Source organism: Solanum lycopersicum, chromosome 11, assembly GCF_036512215.1.
Source record: "Solanum lycopersicum chromosome 11, SLM_r2.1".
Classification (NCBI taxonomy): Eukaryota; Viridiplantae; Streptophyta; class Magnoliopsida; order Solanales; family Solanaceae; genus Solanum; species Solanum lycopersicum.
Window position 1 is genome coordinate 56,859,087 of NC_090810.1, and position 19,106 is coordinate 56,878,192.

A 19,106-nucleotide genomic window follows, 5' to 3' on the forward strand; every position below is an offset into this window, starting at 1 on the left:
ACCCAATTACCCAATAGCCCGACCCGTTAACCCAATAAATCAAAAATCGGTTCGAATTAATGGTTCTACCCGTTTTTTGCACAGCCCTAGTATGATGTGAAAAATATTCGGATAACAATGAATTTGTATAATTTGTATTAAGTAAAAAGTAAAAGTAATAAAATATATAATAGATAGGAGCGTGTAAAAATAGAATCGAAAATAATATTACAGGGTTAGTGGCTTAAGGGTTGTTAATAATTTTATTATCAAAAAATATTAGCTTATTGATTTTTAGATGATAACAATCTACTTTGTTATCCTTTGATAAATCCTAATATTGATAATTTAAAATAACTAGATACTAAATTAATATTTTATACTACAGTCTACATACTTCACAGTACTCTACTTCACATCATATATTTCATGTTATGATTTAGTTGTAACATATATTGAGTATAATATATAATTGTGATGTTCATACTATATCTGCTCTTATTAATATAATTTCTTATAATCTTTCTTGTTTTGCTATGTCAAAGCATTTTATAGTTGATTTGTTTACTTCACTGTATCGCGTCAAATTATTAGAGAAGCGAGAAATCATATATTTATTTTATGATTATTTTTTAATTGGATAAATTGAAAATCAAACCATTAAATATTCATAATCGATAAAAAATATCTTATTAATTTGACGTATTAAAAATCAAAAACCTAATCAATAATACATAAAAATTAAAAGTGAATCGAGCGATGCACACCCCTCATAATATGTTTGAGTTTTGAAGCCTAGCTATAACTCTTAGAAACAAAGATAGAGATAAAAACTCTAGGTATCTTCCATGTATCCTAATTTTAAAAAGGACAATTTTCACATAAAGCAAACAAAAAATTCATATTTGTATGCTATAGCAGAGTTTGCGTAATTGCGCTCCATAGCAAACATATAACTATATAATTCGCTGACCTAAATTGTATAATTCGCTGGCCTGTAATAGTATAATTTACTTGCCTATTTCGCTGCAATTGTATAATTCACTGGCTTATTTCACTGCAATTGTATAATGCGCAGTTGTATAATTCGCTGGAGCACAACTAAATCAAACAGTAGCTACTCCATTTACTTTAAGTTATTAGTTTGCTATTATATACAATTATCCCTCTAAAAGATAAAGTTAATATCCATATGCGAAAGTTAATTGACTTAATTACTTGAGTGAATTATTTTTTATAAATAATTACTATTTTTAGCTATACTCTTTAATTATTACCATTTATAGCAATATAAATAATATTAAATATTATAAGATTTTTTTGTCGCTCGCTCTTTCTCTCTTTTCTCTGTCATTTTTTTTCTTTTTGTTGTTCTTCCTCTCTTGCTTTCTTTTTATTATTTTTTCTCTGTTTTGCTTTCTTTTTTGTTGCGCACTCCCACTCTTTTTTTTTCCTTTAGTTTCTCTCTTTAATTTTTTTCGTAGAATAGTGAATAATTCGTAGAATAGTGAATAATTCGTAGGATGAATAAAATTTTTATCAATAATTAATTAATTAAACAAATAATTTAATTGTAACAAATGAAGACACATAATAAATTGAAAATGAATCAAACTTGAATTAAAAATGTATCACACACATATTAAAGTTGAATTAAAAATGTATCATACAAAGATCTATGGAGTAAATTAAACTTGTATTAATAATGAATTAAACAAGTAATCCAATAGTAATAAATAAATCAAAACATTGCAAAATAAATTAAATTGTTTTAAAATTGTATTACACAATATTAAAGTTGAATTAGAAGAGAATTTAGAATGGATAAAAAAGGTAAACTAACAAAAGACAAGATAATGATCTATAAATTGAATTAAACTCATATTATCCATGAATAAAACTTATATCATATGCATCTTATAGATTATCTTTGTTTTTTTCACTACGATAATCAATTAATTAGACAAGTAATCTAATTGTAACAAATGAAGAAACATAATAAATTGTCAAATGAATTAAACTTGAATAAAAAAATGTTACACACATATCAAAATTGAATGAAAAACAAATTAAACATGAATAATAAATATAGCAAATGAAAGGGCATTATGTGATTTGTAAATTGAATAAAATTTGAATCAATAATGAATTAAAGACGTAATTCAATCATAATAAATCAACCAATAAAATGCAAAAAATGAATTAACTTGTATTAAAAGTCCATACACAAATATTGATTTAAAGTTGAATTGAACATAGATAAAAATTGTAACCAATAAAACACAAGACAATGATCTATAGAGTGAATTAAACTGATATCAATAGTGAATTAAACAAGTAATTTAATAATAACAAATAATAAACTACAAAATGAATTAAATTTGCATTAAAAGTGTATTACATAATATTAAAGTTGAATTAGAAGAGAAAAATAATAATAAATAAAAAGTGTAACTAACGAAAGACAAGACAATAATCTAAACTTAACCAAAATCAATTATAAACTTAACCAAACTCTCTTAAGATTGGAATATAAACTACAAACGACATTCCACTTATTTGTAGCAATAACCTATCCAAACTAATCACAAGTTCGTAAAATTGAATCTTTATAATGACAATCAATGATGAACTATTGTTTCTATAATTTTAAAATTTTGAAATTCTTATTTGAGACATCATATTGTACAATTTTCTGTTACATTTATGTGATTTACCCAAGTGAATTCGAACACCATTTTTGTCAAAAATCATTTTCTACCAAATATACAGATATTTTTCCAAGTTGTCTTTGTTTTTTCGAAAGAGGAAGAGGAAGATAAAGCTGCCTGAGTCTCTCAGCTAGCAAAGCAGTATTGTTCATCCATGGAACTCAATACAGCAATTTCTCTATCAAAAACTCTCTCTCTTCTCTCTCCAATTTCACCAACTTCTTCATCTCTCCCACCATTCTCTCTCTCCCACCGTTGCCACCACTTCCGCCGCTGTAATCTTAGCCGGAGTTTTTGTCTTCCACCGGCCGTACAATTGTCCACAAGTAGAGAAGATGAAGATGAAATGGTAGATATTGGAGGGTCTGAATATGAGGAAGAAGATGATTATGCTGAAGATGAAGATACCCTTGATGTTGATTCACTAGAACGTGAAGCCCAACTTGTGGTTCGAGAATTTTCCGACTCTTTGTCTCGACAATTGATTATAGGTTTGTTTATTTCCCGTACATTCACTTTACCTTTCCATGGCCCCCTTTTTTTTTTCCAGTTGTTCATTATGAATTTTGACTGGGAGTGAAACTGACCCCTGTTTTAGGATTAGGTAAAATATACTTTCCCCAGCCAATCATTCTTCAGTGTTTGGTTCTTGAAATTTTATTAATTAAGTAAAAAATCCATGATAGATTCGCCTCTCTACCTCCTCGAGGTATTGATAAGCTCTGCGTATACTATGTAAACTCTGCCCTGACCCTGCTTTTGGGAATATATTGGGTTGTTGTATGTTTGCGCTCGGAAAAATCAAACCTTTTGCACAAAGAAGCAGTTGTACACTGGTATTTCAACTCCACTGGTCCTCCATGACTATTACACACCCGCCGAAGCTATTCATGGAAAAAGATACATTGCGTCATACGCAGAGAACAAGAGAGTTAGGAATTCATTGAAACTACTTGGTTGTATGTTTTTCTTTTTCTTCTCCAGTAAGTATGAAACAAGTCATTAAATGTTGCTGCTGCTTCCTCATTTGGATGATGGTGTTTGTCTAGGTGATTCAATAGTTGGAAAAGACTTGTTATAACAGTATTTTAATACTTGGGTGTGAATGGGTGCAATTATGACCACTAAGTCAATTTCTGAAATTTATGGATCAAAATATATTGGCATTCCATGAGGAGAATCATGCAGTCAAGCTGGATATACACTTAAGAGTAATAATTTTATGTACCTATATAACTTTACACTAACAAAGATTAGAATGGCCAGACAACTCTCTGAGGCGGCATCAAGTAGTTGTATAATATTGTGTTTTGTAACTATTTTATTGATGCATTTTATCTATTCAAAGATGCAATGCACTCTCTTCAAAATATAATACTTTGATGAATGTTACATTTGAAGTGTTAAAAAGGAGTCTGATATATGGTAAATATAAGGAGTGTTTATTTGGAGTGTTTCTTTGCTATGTCTATTATTCAGCATAACAGTAACAGTCAGTTATGTGGACAGTTCTGAATTTGTGAGGAATACATAGTGAATGCCTGTAATAGTGAAGAATGTGTTGTATAGTTGGGCATTCAGGAGGAGAAGAAGGAGATGTAGAGTTTGGGATGTTTGCCCCTTTGGCACTCATATGGATACTTCGGAAAGCAAAAAATAGGAGATAATTTGAAGGAATGGAATACAACTTCATAAAAATTGGGACATGCCTATTAACTTTTGATGTACTGATGAAGTTATTATTTATTAGATGATTGTGTATCTTTCATAGAGAACTATGTTTTTGCTTAAGCTCAATACCTTTTTGTATATTCCATGTATATGAGCGTTTCCCCATAACATGAATAAGTATTGTTCTATTTTTTTTAAAAAATGTTCAGCAAAACATGGTTGGAGAGAGATAAAAACATGACCTACAGAGCTTTTCTTCAGTTATTGTTTGGTATATTATATTTGGTCTATACAAGTGTGAGAGATTGTTGCTAGACAATGTCTAGAGGGAGAAACTTCTTTCTAGAAACAAGGAAGGTCAATGTGCAGTCTTACAAGGAAGCTTTGGAGTTGCTTGCTTCGAATTTGGTTGGGTAGTGCGGGAGAGAAGATATAGGTAAGAAACCCAGTTTCAGTCTGTCTGACGGTCAGGTCAGAGCTATGAGAGTTCCTAACGACTTGTCTGTTTGGAAGGTTCTTATAGAGTGGGCTCACAGGAGTTGGTCACTAAAAAACTTGGTCATTGATGGCAGGTTTGATAGTTTCGAAGATGGGCAGTCTACCTTCCTTGTTGTTTTGCTAGAGAGGCGGAAGCAAAGTGAGTTAAGGGAGGAGCTAGATGTATGGGAGAGAACTATCTATATATCTAAAAAGGTGCTTATGATAAAGTTTCGGGGGGGGGGGGGGGATGTTATGGAGGTGTTTGGAGGCTAAAGATGCTCTTGTGGCTTACATTAGGGCAATTAAAAACATGTACAGTAGAGCCTAGATCTGGATAAAAACAATACGAGGTGACTAAGAACACTTCTTGGTCATGGTAGGGTTGCAGGGTTGCACTAGGGATCAACCCGTAGCCAATTTCTATTTTCCCTAGAAAGGAACCAAAAAAACTGACGTAACATATTCAAGGAAGTTGTCGTGGTGTATATAGGGAGGTGATTTCTTTTTTATTTTAAACACTATTAAAATTAGCCGCGCTTTGCGTGGGAATTTAAAATCAGTGAATTTATAAAATAATATTTTAAATCTATCAGTTATTAAAACTAAAACACTATTATCTCACATACATGTTTACATGGTAACAAACATTAATAAGGAAAGAAAAATGAAATTTATTACATCTTATCATTTATCCTTACTAGCATAAGCATAATTTAATGACTAAATAAATTATACCAAGATCTGTAATATAAGCAATCGTCACTAAGCCACAACAGGAATAAAGTACATAAATATTTAGTTGTGAAGAAGAAGAGGTTTAGAATTTTCGTTGTTTTAAAATGAGAGGAAATCCCTCTATTTATAGATAACAAAAGAAAGCGTGCACAAATGTTTATTGAGCCTTATCAAAAAAGTTACAACTATTTGGAAAAGTTGCAATCCTTTCGAAAGGTCACAACCTTTCATATAAATCACATATTTTCATAAAAGTCGCAACTCTTCATAAAAGTCACAACTTTTCATGAAAGTTGGAACTCTTCATAAAAGTTGTAACTCTTCATAAAAGTCGCAAATTTTCATAAAAGTCACAACTCTTCATTAAAGTCACAACCTTTTATAAAAGTCACAACTTTTCATGAAAGGGGAAGGCTAGTTTTGGAAATATTAAAATTTCAAAGGGAATTCTTGATTGTGGTGGTGCCACATAGGCGGGTCTAAGGTTTTCTTTTATATATATACTAGTAAATTTACCTGCGCATCGCGCGGGAATTTTATATCACAAAATTTATAAAATAATAATTTAAACCCATCAGTCATTAAAACTAAAACACTATATTATCTTATATACAAGATTACGCGATAACAAACATTAATAATGTAAAGGAAAATGAAACTTATTACATCTTATCTTTTTTTTTTGAAATAAGGGTAACATATCTTATCATTTATCATTAATATCATAAGTATAAATTAATGACTTTAAAAATACATACCAAGATTTGTAACATAAGCAATGGTGTCAGCAATAGTGTCAGTGAGCCACTCAACACGAACCAAGTACACAAATATTTAGTTGATAAAGGTAACTTATCTTATCATTTATCCTTAATAACATAAGTAGAAACTAATGACTGTAAAAATACATACCAAGATCTGTAACATAACCAATGATGTCGGTGAATCACTCAACAGGAACCAAGTACACAAATATTTAGTTGTGAAGAAGAAGAAGAAAACAAGAAGAAAGTTTTAGGATTTTCTTTGTTTTAAAATGAGAGGAAATTCCTCTATTTATAGACAACAAAGGATAGCCTCCACAAATGTTTATTGTGCCTTATTGGAAAGGTTACAATACAATTATCGGGGAAAGTTGCAACCCTTCATAAAGGTCACAACCTTTCATATAAGTCACAACTTTTCATAAAAGTTGCAACTCTTCATTAAAGTCGCAACTGTTCACAAAAGTCGCAACTCTTCATTAAAGCAACTCTTCGTAAAAGTCACAACTTTTCGCAAAAATCATAAATTTACATAAAAGTCACAACTTTACATAAAAGTTGCAACGCTTCATAAAAGTCACAACTTTTCATGAAAGGAGAAGGCTAGGGAAATAAATAAATTTAAAAGGAAATTCTTGTTTGTGGGAGCGCCACGTAGACGGACCTAAGGTTTTCTTTTATATATATATATATATATATGATATATGATATATATGATATATGATTGATAAAGTGTATGCATCGGGTGATTATGAACACTTTCGGGTCATTATAGGGTTGCACCAGGGATCAACCCTCAGCCAATTTCTGTTTGCCCTAGAAATGAACAAATTGACGCGGGATATTCAAGGGAAGTGTCGTGGTGTATGTAATTCACAGACTACATAGTATTGATCGATGAGACACATTGTGGAGTTAACAATAGGCTAGAAGTATGAAGACATAGCTTAGAATCTAAAGGTTTCAGGTTAAGCATGATTTAAATAGAGTACCAAGAGTGCATGTTCAGTTATGATATGCATGAGGCAAAGGTGGAAGTGAAGATCCATAAACAAGTCATTCCCATGAGAGGATGCTAATGTATCTTAGGTCTATAAGCCAAAAAAACGAGGAGATGTGATGGCATTGCACATTGTATTGGAACGGGTGGTTGTAATGGAGTGCTCGTGTTGGAGTGTTTGGAGTACTTTGTGATAAGAATGTGTCACGAAGGCTTAAAGAGGTAAGTTCTAGAGAGTGGTGGTTCGACCTACTAAATTACATGGGGCACTGCATTGTTCAGAGTGCTGACCAGTCAAGAAGACACCTTCAGAAAATGAAGGTGGCATAGATGAAAATGCTCTGATGGATGTGTGAACATGCTAGGAGGGATAAGATTAAGAATAAAGTTATACATGACAAGGTGGGAGTGGCCTCCTTGGCAGACAAGATGTGGGAAGCAAACCTGAGATTGTTTGGGCATATACAGAGGAGGTGTGCTAATATACCAATGAGGAAGTGTGAGAGGTTGGCTATAGCAAGTTCAAGGAGAGGTATAGGTAGGTTATACAAAATTGAGGGAGGTGATTTGATCGGATATGATCCATTTTCAGCTTATTTAGGACATACCCTTGATAGAAAGGTGTGGAGGTCGAGGATTAGGTTGTGCCTTTAGATTAAATTAGATAAGACTGAGGGCATGGAATATTGTTCCATTAGCTGCTATGTTGGTTCAAGAGAAAGAAAGGAACATGAGGGCATTTGAAGGGGTTGAGTATGTTGTTTTAAAACTACACAATAGTCACTTGTTTCTTGTTTCTTTTTGGTGTTTCCATGAAGTTCCTATGTGAATAGATTATTGGGTTTCTTATTTGTAGAGAACTATATTGCGATGTAGATTCTCTACTTCTTTGGTCTTTTATATGGGATTCCCCCATCATTAATAAAAACATTTACTTTATCAAAAAAATCACATTTTTAATTTTACTGTCTTGGCCTTCATATAGAAAATTAACCAAATGTAGTCATGGGTCGCCCTTTGAGCTTCAAAACTAGATCACACTTTCTATATCAAAGGAAATCTAAATTGAATTTTACACTGTTCTGGGTAAAAAAATTATTTTTTCCATTGATAACTGAAGTTTTTAACCTTTTTAAACAGGGAATTGCAAAAAGACTATCTTCTTTTTTCCTCTATCTGCACAATATAGGCCCTTTCCCTTTCTCAGTTCCCATCCTGCAAATATTAATTCAGCTGAAGGTTTTCCTCAAAAATACGAGGCTACCAGCATATTTTTTGATGACCTGGCTACCAGCCAACACGTACACAGAGGTTCACTGATTCTGCAATGGATGTAGTCTGTAGATAATCTTGTAACAGGGTAAGTTGCCTGGACTCTTCATTTTTGCTGCTGCACTTGTGTCGACACGAGACGGGGTGCAGGATACGTGTGGGCATTTGGTCAATCCACATTGGAAACTTTGACCAAGGTCCATGGAAAAATTTGGGGAAAATTGAGATTTTGATAGAAGATCAAAATAGATGTAAGGCATGAGAAATGGCATACCTTAAGTATTATTAGTCCCTTTTTCTCTTTTCTTTAGCTTTTCCTCTAGTCAATATTTGTTGCTTCATGTTTCAAGACAAACAGAGATAAATTAAGAATTCAAGCGGTTGTGTTCTGGTATGGAAGACCTTGAATGACTTTCTTTTTTGAGGGGAAGAACCAGAGAGATTGAAAGAAGTTGTTGGGATCTTGGGAAACACGACCTAGAAGATCTTTATAGCTCTATTTTATAATTTTGGATTTTTAGCCGAATCCTGGCATCCGTATACATACCTGGATCTGTACCCCCAAATCTTAAAATTTATATTTTGCCGTATCCGACGTGGATGCAATCCGGCCCTTGGATTTGCATCCACGTCGGGTACCTGCACGTGAGTCCGAGAAACTTAGGTAACAAGTGTTATACTGCTTAAGTTTTGGAAATCGATTAGGCTGTTAATCATTGTATTGCAGGGTACATGAGACCAAAATGCAAAATACTGCTAAACTGTTCCACTTATTGCATCTTATATCTTTTCTAGCCCTTTGACGCTCGAGATGTTCTTTCTTTGTTGATTACAGAAGAAGAGAGATCTAGTCCAAAAGAAGCACAAGTAAAGGAGAAGAGACGTAAAAATACTACCACAAAAAATGTTAGTATCTCATCTGCTACTCTGTTGGAACTTCTACGCCCAACTAGTATCTGGGAATCATTAGTGGCTACATGTTCTGAATTGTATTTTTCTCTTTCATTATACAAAATTAGTTGCATATAGTGAACTGCATGCCGATTTGTCCACAATCACTTGTACTATAAATTTCTTCCCTCTCCTTGCTTCATCATACGGGTGATGTAATTGCTTATCAATTCATGTTATGGACTCATGACATGAAAGTTGAATAGCTCTGAAGTTAAAATGCTGAATTAGTCATCACCCACATGCTAATTCAATATTATTCACATCTCTGAAGTAATCTTGACAAAGAGAATAACGGTATCGTGTTCTAAAGGGATCACTGTCATTGCGAATTATATTATAGAAATTTCAGTTTTAGCCTATTTTCTGTGGAACTTCATCTAGGAGTATGTGATTTTCTTAATCATGAAAGATTTCTCTTTCGTCCAATGAGAAGTCTTGATTTTAAGAAGAGAGCTTCATAACTTTGCAAGGAAGTTTCTGAGTTTCACCTTTCTGCTGACAAACTGGCTGTAAGTGCCCTAAAATATTGATATTCTCACATTTAGGGGGGATGTTGTAGTCTTCAACTTTATGTGTGGATGTGATTAATTACTCGATGCACTACCTAGTAGTCATCTACTTGAAGCTTCATAAGATGATCAGAGTAACCAAAGTGAACTATGTCCACAATTTTTCTGTTGCTCCTTGAGATTCACGTGGAAGGAATATGGAAGTTGGAACAGTTCTCCACATTTTATTTTTGGTTTTACTAATTTTACTGGGTGATATGGGAAGATCTACACTTTATTCTTATCCATTTTCTTATGATTTGGTTCTTCTAATATTTTGAGATCTATATGAAGATCTAGGTTTTTAGTTTTATTTAATGGTGGACTTGACCAGTAGAAATTTACTTGCAGATCCCTGATCACCTTCTTCCTAAGGTGGCAATTGTTGGAAGACCGAACGTTGGTAAATCAGCACTATTTAATCGTCTTGTTGGGGTATTTTCTCTAAACTTGACTTGGTTTTTGATTACCAAGAAACAAAACCTTGACAATTTTTATTAATTGGTCCAGTCCCATTATATGAGATTTTTTCTTGCTCTGAATTTCTCTTCATGAAGCTTGGTTTATCTTCAACAGGGGAAGAAGGCCATTGTGGTAGATGAACCTGGGGTAACAAGGGATCGCTTATATGGTAGATCATATTGGGGAAACTATGAATTTATGGTGGTCGATACAGGAGGTGTGCTTACTATTTCGAAATCACAGACTGATCTAGTGGAAGAATTAGCTGTCTCAACCACAATTGGAATGGAGGGCATTCCACTTGCTACCAGGGAGGCTGCTGTTGCTAAAATGCCTACTATGATTGAGAAACAAGCTACTGTGGCTGTTGAAGAGTCATCAGTCATTATATTCCTCGTCGATGGCCAGGTATATCCTTTAGTAGATTTACTTGGATGCTTTTTCCTGAAAAATTAATTAGCAAAATAAATTGTGTGTTTGGTAACAAAGAAAAACATCTGCAGAAATTGTTTTTTCCTATTTTTCTTTGGATAGTTGCACTAAATACTTGACAAAATATCATTCTAAGGAAAATGTTATTTTGAAACTGAGGAAAAATGATTTTCCTAAGGCCCAAAGGAAAAACATTTTCGTTGATCAATAATTAAGAGTTTTGGTGGTGTCAGCATGCCCTTAATTGCTAAAGAATACAATTTAACAGTTAAAAAAAAGGAGTTTTGTCCCCCCTTTTTTTTCAACTCACCCTCTACCCTCCGTCACTCTCTCTACCCCTTCTCCCACATCTACTGTCTGCCCCATACCCTATTAAACCTCTCTATCAGAAGAGCTCATAACAATCAAGAAAATTTGAAGAATCAATTTCTCTATTTGCTCTGGTTCACTTGATACAGCAGTTCATTCATGAGAAGTTTTGAGGGAAGGAAAACTTGTCTGGAAAAAACCCCAAAGAATTTGCTGGAAGAATACTACTGATTCCATTATGCATCTTTTTATTCCTTGATTTGTGAACTCGATGTAATTGGAAATTCATATTATTGACAGTTGTCAAAAGTTCTCAGAAAAATTTCTAGGTCTGGAGCATTTCATTGTATCTTGCGGTTAAAAGAAGTAAAGTGTATAACATGTGGATATTGTACCTATATTTGTTGTCATATTCTGATCATGAGACATTCCCTTATTCTTGTTTGTGGTGAAAGTGTAGCTTAATATGGTCAGAAAAAGTAACAAATTTTAACAGGCAGGTCTAAATGCTGCTGATGTGGAGATAGCAGATTGGCTACGCAAGCACTACTCAGACAAATGCATTATTCTTGCTGTAAACAAGTGTGAATCTCCGCGCAAAGGAATCACACAAGCATCAGAGTTTTGGTCTTTGGGGTGAGCTGATTATTCTGACTGTACTTCATTATTTTCGTACCACAAGTTCAGATTAAATGCATAGATTGATATAACAGAAGTGTTGTGGTTAGAAAATTCATCATGGTTGCAGTTCTGTTTTTCTTTCTTGTCTTTTTGAGTCATTTTTTAGTATATGGGGGATTTATTAAGAGAAAATGCAACTGGTCAAACAGTGAAAAAAATCCTCATAAAAGCAAATATAAATCCTACTCAAAAGAGATTCAGAGATCTGTCATTATACTCCAAGAGTAGTGGTCTAGTCTTTAGATCCCTTCTTTGGATCAGAGTGACTGGAGAATTTTCAGAGGCTATGTATATATTTAAAGAGAGAACAGTATAAATCTACTACATGTGCGATGTGTGACAACCAACTTAGTGTCCAATATACTCCTATTAAATTAGGAATTTGGTTGTGGTTTATGGCATCAATATCACTTAATATAGGTAAGAGAATTTGTATCTTGTGGACGTTTTCCATTTCCAATGAAATGAATATACAACCTCCATAGTTATTGGTGATATTTATACCGGCTTCTTGTGGTTGAGGTAGGTCAATGCAAATGGAAAACGTTTGTGCTCCTTTATCATGTGGTAATGAATTTTCTCTTTTATCTGTTTCTGTGCTTTTCTTAATTGGAAAGTCTGTTGCATTCTTTCTTTTGAGCTTTTCAAAAACTAGTTTTTCTTTTCGCTGTTCTTTTTTAAACTATGTTCAAATCCTCCAATGTGCTGTAGCACCTGTGTTGAATCCTAAATAGTTTTCGGAGGACCCGACAGGACAACACACATCTGGTGGCACTTTTGAAGGATCCAAGCCACGTAGTTCTTAGATCCAGGGACTTCGAGTCGTTCTGTATAAATGAATGTGGTGACTTCATGACTGCTGTTTAAAATGTTCCTTTTGTTTAATCTTACTTCCTTTATTTCATTTATCAGGTTTGACCCCTTTCCGATATCTGCTTTATCTGGAACTGGAACTGGAGAGCTTCTAGATCTTGTTTGTGCAGGGATAGAGAAAGTTGAGGTACTCTTTCATCTTCGTGGAGATTAGGTTTCCTTTTGCTTAAGATCAGTATACTCTCTCAGTGATTACGCCTTTATGCTTTATTTCCAGAATGTATACACAGGAGTAGGTTAAGTTTATTCCAGTTATGATTAAACCATAAAAGTAACAAAACAAAGTTGGCCCCTGTTGAAGTTTCATGTAAAGAATCTGAAAACATTATGCATAGTATAAATCGGTATAGCTATTGGAGGTATGAAACAGATTAGAGTTCTTCAGTTGTATATCAATTTCTAAAATGATTAAGCAAAGAAATGTCAAGTTTATGGGGTCGATAGACAAAAAAGTAATTGCTTAAAGGGGGCATGAGTTACTGCTATAGAAGATGGGAGCCTCATGTCAGCCAAAAATATCTTCTTCTCTTCAGCTCCTCCAAGTCAAGGCTTCAGCAGAGGTGTTTTTTTAGGGATAAAATGCAATATCCAAGGAAAGAACTGGGGAGTACATGTCCTGGACTTCCTCTTAGTAACTTAATGCATAGGGTATTTATATTAGGTGTTAGGGGCATTTAAGGACAGTAAAATGGGTTCAAAGCTTACCAGATTGTAGTAGGATTTACGTGCTTAGGTATCTATATTCTACGGTGGTCAAAACTTTACCTGAACTAGGCCAAACCAGCGCAATGACAGGTCCAGCCCGAAGCAGCCATGTCCTGCATGGAGCCCAATCGAAGGACCAGCATGCTAGCCTCATCACCTAGTCAATCCATAATGTCCCCAACCGTCTCCGAGAAACGAGAACCCCAGCTTCCTAAGACTGACCTAGGAGAACTGTTGGAACAATCTCTTTACTATATGTGGACTATAGTGCACTTTTAAGGCAATATTTAGACCCAATTCAGCCTCTACTTACCTGAGTCCCACTAAGATTACTTTCTTTTTTCTGTTCTTACTCTATATTTCTGTCTAGTATTGGCTAAACTCTATATATATGTCTCTTGATGTCTCTCTCTCTCAAAAATGTTCACATGCTTTTATATACCATCATATTTAAGTGTGTAGCAGAGGGAAACTAGCTTTAGTAGTTTCCTACTGCTTTCGTGATGACATTTTATAATCTGCAATACAAAATGCATGCACATCTGTTGACTGTGAACTTCGTGGTAATTGATTCTGAACATCATGCATATTTTTCTTTCGTATAGCGATTCTCGAATATTAAACAAACATTTTTAATATTCACTTTTAAAATACTTTGTAGGGGACAGAATATCTTGAAGAAGAAAACTATATTCCTGCAATCGCAATTGTTGGCCGTCCAAATGTTGGAAAAAGTAGTATTTTGAATGCTTTAGTCGGAGAGGACAGAACAATTGTTAGTCCCGTTAGTGGAACTACTCGTGATGCTATTGATACAGAATTTACTGGACCAGATGGGCAGGTGAGTCTCTGTTCAGCAATCTCAACTTTTGCGCATAGAGTTGCACTACAATCTGTGAGGATAAATGCACCCTACTTCTCAGATGGTAAATTAATGAAGAAATTACTAAGTAAGAATCATTACAAGGGAAGAAAAAAGGATATTGGGACTAGGTTGACTACCAGTCAAGGCAGTTCCTACCTGATCACATTCTTGTATGCTGACCTGTGACGACTGTTCTGCACTTAAACCTCTACCCATTCTATTTGAACGGTTAATGTAACAGAGCAAATATTTTTTTGATACCACACAATTAGTGGGTCAACTTTACCAAAGTGCATAATGTGGCAAGCAATTGTTATGCCACCTGTAAATCTCATTAAATAATATGCTACATTCATTTTACACTAGAAATACAAATGAAATAAAAGAGAGGATTGTTTATAAAAGCAATTGGGATATGGAACAGAGCTAACATTCTTTCCCTTCCTTGATGCATAAGTTCTATAAAAATGGTAGGCATAAGATCGGAGTTTCCTGGTTTATCACCTGAAGTTGACTGGAAACTTTCAATTTAATGATCCTTTTCTGCAGAAGTTTCGGCTTATAGATACTGCTGGAATAAGAAAAAAGACTGCAGTGGCTTCATCGGGTAGCATACCAGAGGCTTTATCAGTAAATCAAGCATTCCGTGCGATTCGGCGGTCAGATGTTGTGGCTCTTGTTATTGAAGCTATGGCTTGCATCACTGAACAGGTACATTTGAGTTTCAGGAAGGAGTTCATAAGTAAAATTTAAGCTTAACGGGAGGAACTGTTGTGAGATATTCAAGGACTGTGAAACATAACATTTAGTTTTAGTTTAACTTGTGCCTTTAACATTACTATTTGTACCTGAAGTTTGAACTTTGTCCTATTCTGTCACATGAGGCTTAGCATTTGTTTATTCATGCTATGATCCTTTTTTTTTTTAAAAAAAGAAGGTGATGTTGTATTCCTCAGCATTAAGGATATGCTGGAGACCTCCAAAAATTGGTTCCCAACAAGAGAAAAACAAAAAAGGCTAATAGATTACAAGAGAAAAACAAAAAAGGCTAATAGATTACAAAGTGCCTATAAAATCCAAAAAATTGTGCAACTTCTTCTATCCCTTCCTCTTCACACCAAAAATAAGAAGTAATCAAACAATTCCAAATGACTTTCTCTATTGAATTAGCCTTGTTTTCATAGCATCTGCTATTTCTTTCTTTCCAAATAGACCACCAAATGAATGATGGTATTATGCTCCACCACCATTTTTTAGCTTTTCTCTCCCCTCTGCTGATCCAGCAGCTTAGTAGATCTGCTGTATTCTCTGGCATAATCCATTTAGTATGTGTTAGTCCCATAAGAGAAGAATATTTTAAAGCTCATCTTTTAGTTTCAAGTGCAAAAAACTATTCAACATTTGAGATGACCATCTGATCAAATCGCATGGACAAGTGGGTTGTGCTGGTTCTGGAGCTTATATCGCATTAGGGGAAAGATCTCTAAAGAATAAAGATGCTTTCGAGATATCCACAGTATTATTGACTTTTACCCTATATTTTTGCTCTTCTTTTCTGGACCAATATGCATACTGAATAATTTAGATAATCCAAATATTAGTAATATGTGGACTTCTTTTTTTCGTTTGGGGTTCTCATTTAAGAAACTTCTCCAAACCAATGCACATGCTACAGCAATGAGCATACGTCATTCTTTAGTAATAGGCAAAGAGTAGTTCCATCTGTGCTCTTAGTGTGGCTACATGAATATTGACATGTAAACTCATTTTTGTTTCCTTGCAATTATTAGGATTGCAAAATTGCAGAAAGGATAGAGAGAGAAGGGAAGGGTTGCCTCATTGTTGTGAACAAGTGGGATACGATCCCAAACAAGAACCAAGAAACTACTATATTTTATGAGGAAGATGTTAGACGGAAGGTTCGTTCTCTGAGTTGGGCACCTATTGTGTATTCAACAGCTATAGCTGGGCACAGTGTTGAAAAGTATGTTCCTTATTCCATCCATTTCTTTGTTTATACTTGTTCATCTCTGCTTTACAAATTTATTGCCACATTTCAGACAAAAAACAGTTGCAATAGACTTTGGCATCTGTATTCAATACAGAAGATCAGATGTGTTGTTTCATATTTTGACGAGAAGGAATAAAATACCGGCATATCATGTTATTGTTGTGGCTGTAATACAACTCAAACTATGTATTTCAGAGCTTAATGCGGCTGTAATACAACTCAAACTAGGTATTTCAGAGCTTAATGCGGCTGTAATACAACTGAAACTATGTATTTCAGAGCTTAAAGCTCAAAAACATTTAAGGGATAACTCGAGGAGTAGTAATCGAGGTACTAATGGTAGTAAAGTAATAAAAAGCTTAAGAAATAGGCCCTTTTTTGGGTAATCCCATGTGACGTCATCATGCAATAGATTGATGTGATGTTTAGTGTAAATGGGATGCTAGATGGAATGCATTGAATGCTTGAGGAGATGTGACTTGTATGCAAAATTAAGGTGGAGAGTTATAAGATGTTTGTTTCTGTTTCGTTGGAGTAAGAAAAGTCAGAAACATATTAAGAGAGCTGGTTAAAATGAAGCAACTGTTTCATAAATACAAAAAACCAGCAAGGGATAGCTCAAGGGGAAGTGAAATGGAGAGCTTTTTTTTCACTGAAGCATTTGTTTGGTCTCACTAATGACCTTCCGTATAAGATTTAATCCTGTTTAAAATATTTTTTGTTATATATAGTTGTTCTGTTGTTATATTCTAGGATCATTGTCTCTGCTGCTGCGGTGGAAAAAGAGAGATCAAGAAGATTGACTACTGCGATATTGAATCAAGTTGTTCGAGAAGCTGTTGCTTTTAAAGCACCTCCTAGGACTAGAGGTGGAAAAAGAGGGCGTGTTTATTATAGCACTCAGGTAAATTTCATTTGGGAAGATGCTTGACATTTACTATTTTCTACTCGAGCAAAAACTTGCGCTCTGGATGTTGGAGGATGTATAATTGACAAACATGTAGTAGAATGGCTACCTGCTAGCACAAAAAAAATCCTTTTATTGTTATTTAAAGTAGAAAAAACATATAACTACTGTAAGCGGTTTACTTCGAAGCTGGCTACCGCTTATTTTTGATGCTCATTAAAATGGAAATAGATTTAACAGAAGTGACATTAACATACATGGCATGGTATGCAAGTGTGTTGTATTTAAAACATAATAAACTCACCTTCTGCTTTTATTTTACAGGCTGCTATCCGACCGCCTACATTTGTCTTCTTTGTTAATGATGCAAAACTCTTTCCTGAGACATACCGTCGTTACATGGAAAAGCAACTGAGGACAAGTGCAGGGTTTGCAGGCACTCCAATTCGGCTTTTGTGGCGCAGCAGGAGAAAAATAGAAAAGAGTGCTGGTTCGTTTTTTCGTGAAATAATGATACCTTTTTGTCAACTTTTGTCACATATATGCATTTCTTTCCCTTTTGTGTTCTAATGCAAATTATGACTGCAATTTACACTCACTTGATGTGCGTCAAATAACCATGCACTATTCCTGCCATGAATGTGAAAACAGTCATGTGTGAGAGATGTTTGAGCCGATGGATGTCTAGTTCAATGTCCTCCTCAATCTTATCCTCTGCTAGATCTTATTGGTTGAGGCACTTCTTTATACAAGTTAAAAATCTACCTTATTTAAAAAAACTATGATAATTTCTCTGCATCTTTTCATAAATAGAGAGAATATACTTCTCTAGGTAGCTGGTGTATCTCCAAATAAGTTTCTAGGAGTCACATGAATATTCTTTAGCAGATCACATAAATATCCACCAAGTACCGTGAAGTTTTCTGTAGTCACAAACGTGGAGAAAATGTATTGCCATGTGTTATCCTATATGTTGATTAATTCCGTTATAAGTCCTGGTTACACAACATATTCTGTTCCACATTATTTACCCAGTTTATAATACTACTCTTTATGAGGCTTGGACAAGTTCATCTGGCTATACTTACCTTTAGACAACTAATGCGATCTGTTGGACTTCAGGCAAGGGTCCCTCAACAACAATGCAAGACGGCTTCACGGGCATAGAGAAAAGTTTGGCGGTTCCAGCATGATATCGTGGTACTATTGAGGAATGGAATTAACTTGGAGAATTAAGCATCTGTATGAAAAGATGATCAAACTGTCACTTTCATTGCCCATTCTGGAAGAGCTGCCGAGTGTGTTTGATCAGTATTATCCACAGCTCAAGTCCTAATGAAGGAAGTGGCACTCACTTTGAGTGGTCGCTCTATGATCATTGGTGATCAAATGTGCTAGAAGTGCCAAGAAGAAGTGAATTCAAGCAGTGATTCTCCCAAACTTTTGTTTGTTTGTCAATTCATTACTGATAGGAAAAGATGACGACAAACATGTGGAACTGTGTGGGAGTAGTTGGTCATGTTGTAGTAGAGTATGATCTCGTTATACTTTTAGATGTCAATTAACATTTATATGGTAATTGTTGTATGATGTTCCACTCAACAGTATACAAGCTAAATCTATATGAACAGCATAACAATGCTCAGATTAGCATATATAGAGGATATGCAGAGATTCAACCAAAACAATATGATAAAATGCAAAGAACCAATATTAAATAGATGATATGCAGTGTAGTGTATGTAAT

General features: G+C 34.4%; 1 protein-coding gene across 1 annotated transcript; it reads left to right on the plus strand.

The window, feature by feature from the left end:
- The first annotated feature begins 2,638 nt into the window (after positions 1-2,638).
- LOC101251249 (uncharacterized) lies at positions 2,639-19,014 on the plus strand. Its single transcript, XM_004250898.4, has 12 exons — positions 2,639-3,181; positions 9,448-9,518; positions 10,466-10,549; positions 10,691-10,984; positions 11,814-11,953; positions 12,911-12,998; positions 14,238-14,417; positions 14,991-15,152; positions 16,232-16,425; positions 17,206-17,356; positions 17,684-17,849; positions 18,482-19,014. The coding sequence occupies exons 1-12, from the start codon at positions 2,845-2,847 to the stop codon at positions 18,550-18,552; spliced, it is 1,938 nt and encodes a 645-aa protein (XP_004250946.1). The 5' UTR covers positions 2,639-2,844; the 3' UTR covers positions 18,553-19,014.
- The last annotated feature ends 92 nt before the right edge of the window (positions 19,015-19,106 follow it).

Bases quoted from the DNA above. Each gene is read 5' to 3' on its own strand.
- LOC101251249 (XM_004250898.4), top strand. From the start codon at position 2,845: ATGGAACTCAATACAGCAATTTCTCTATCAAAAACTCTCTCTCTTCTC. The intron at 3,182-9,447 runs GTTTGTTTATTT...TGTTGATTACAG, and splicing joins GTCTCGACAATTGATTATAG to AAGAAGAGAGATCTAGTCCA. The intron at 16,426-17,205 runs GTATGTTCCTTA...GTTATATTCTAG, and splicing joins GCTGGGCACAGTGTTGAAAA to GATCATTGTCTCTGCTGCTG.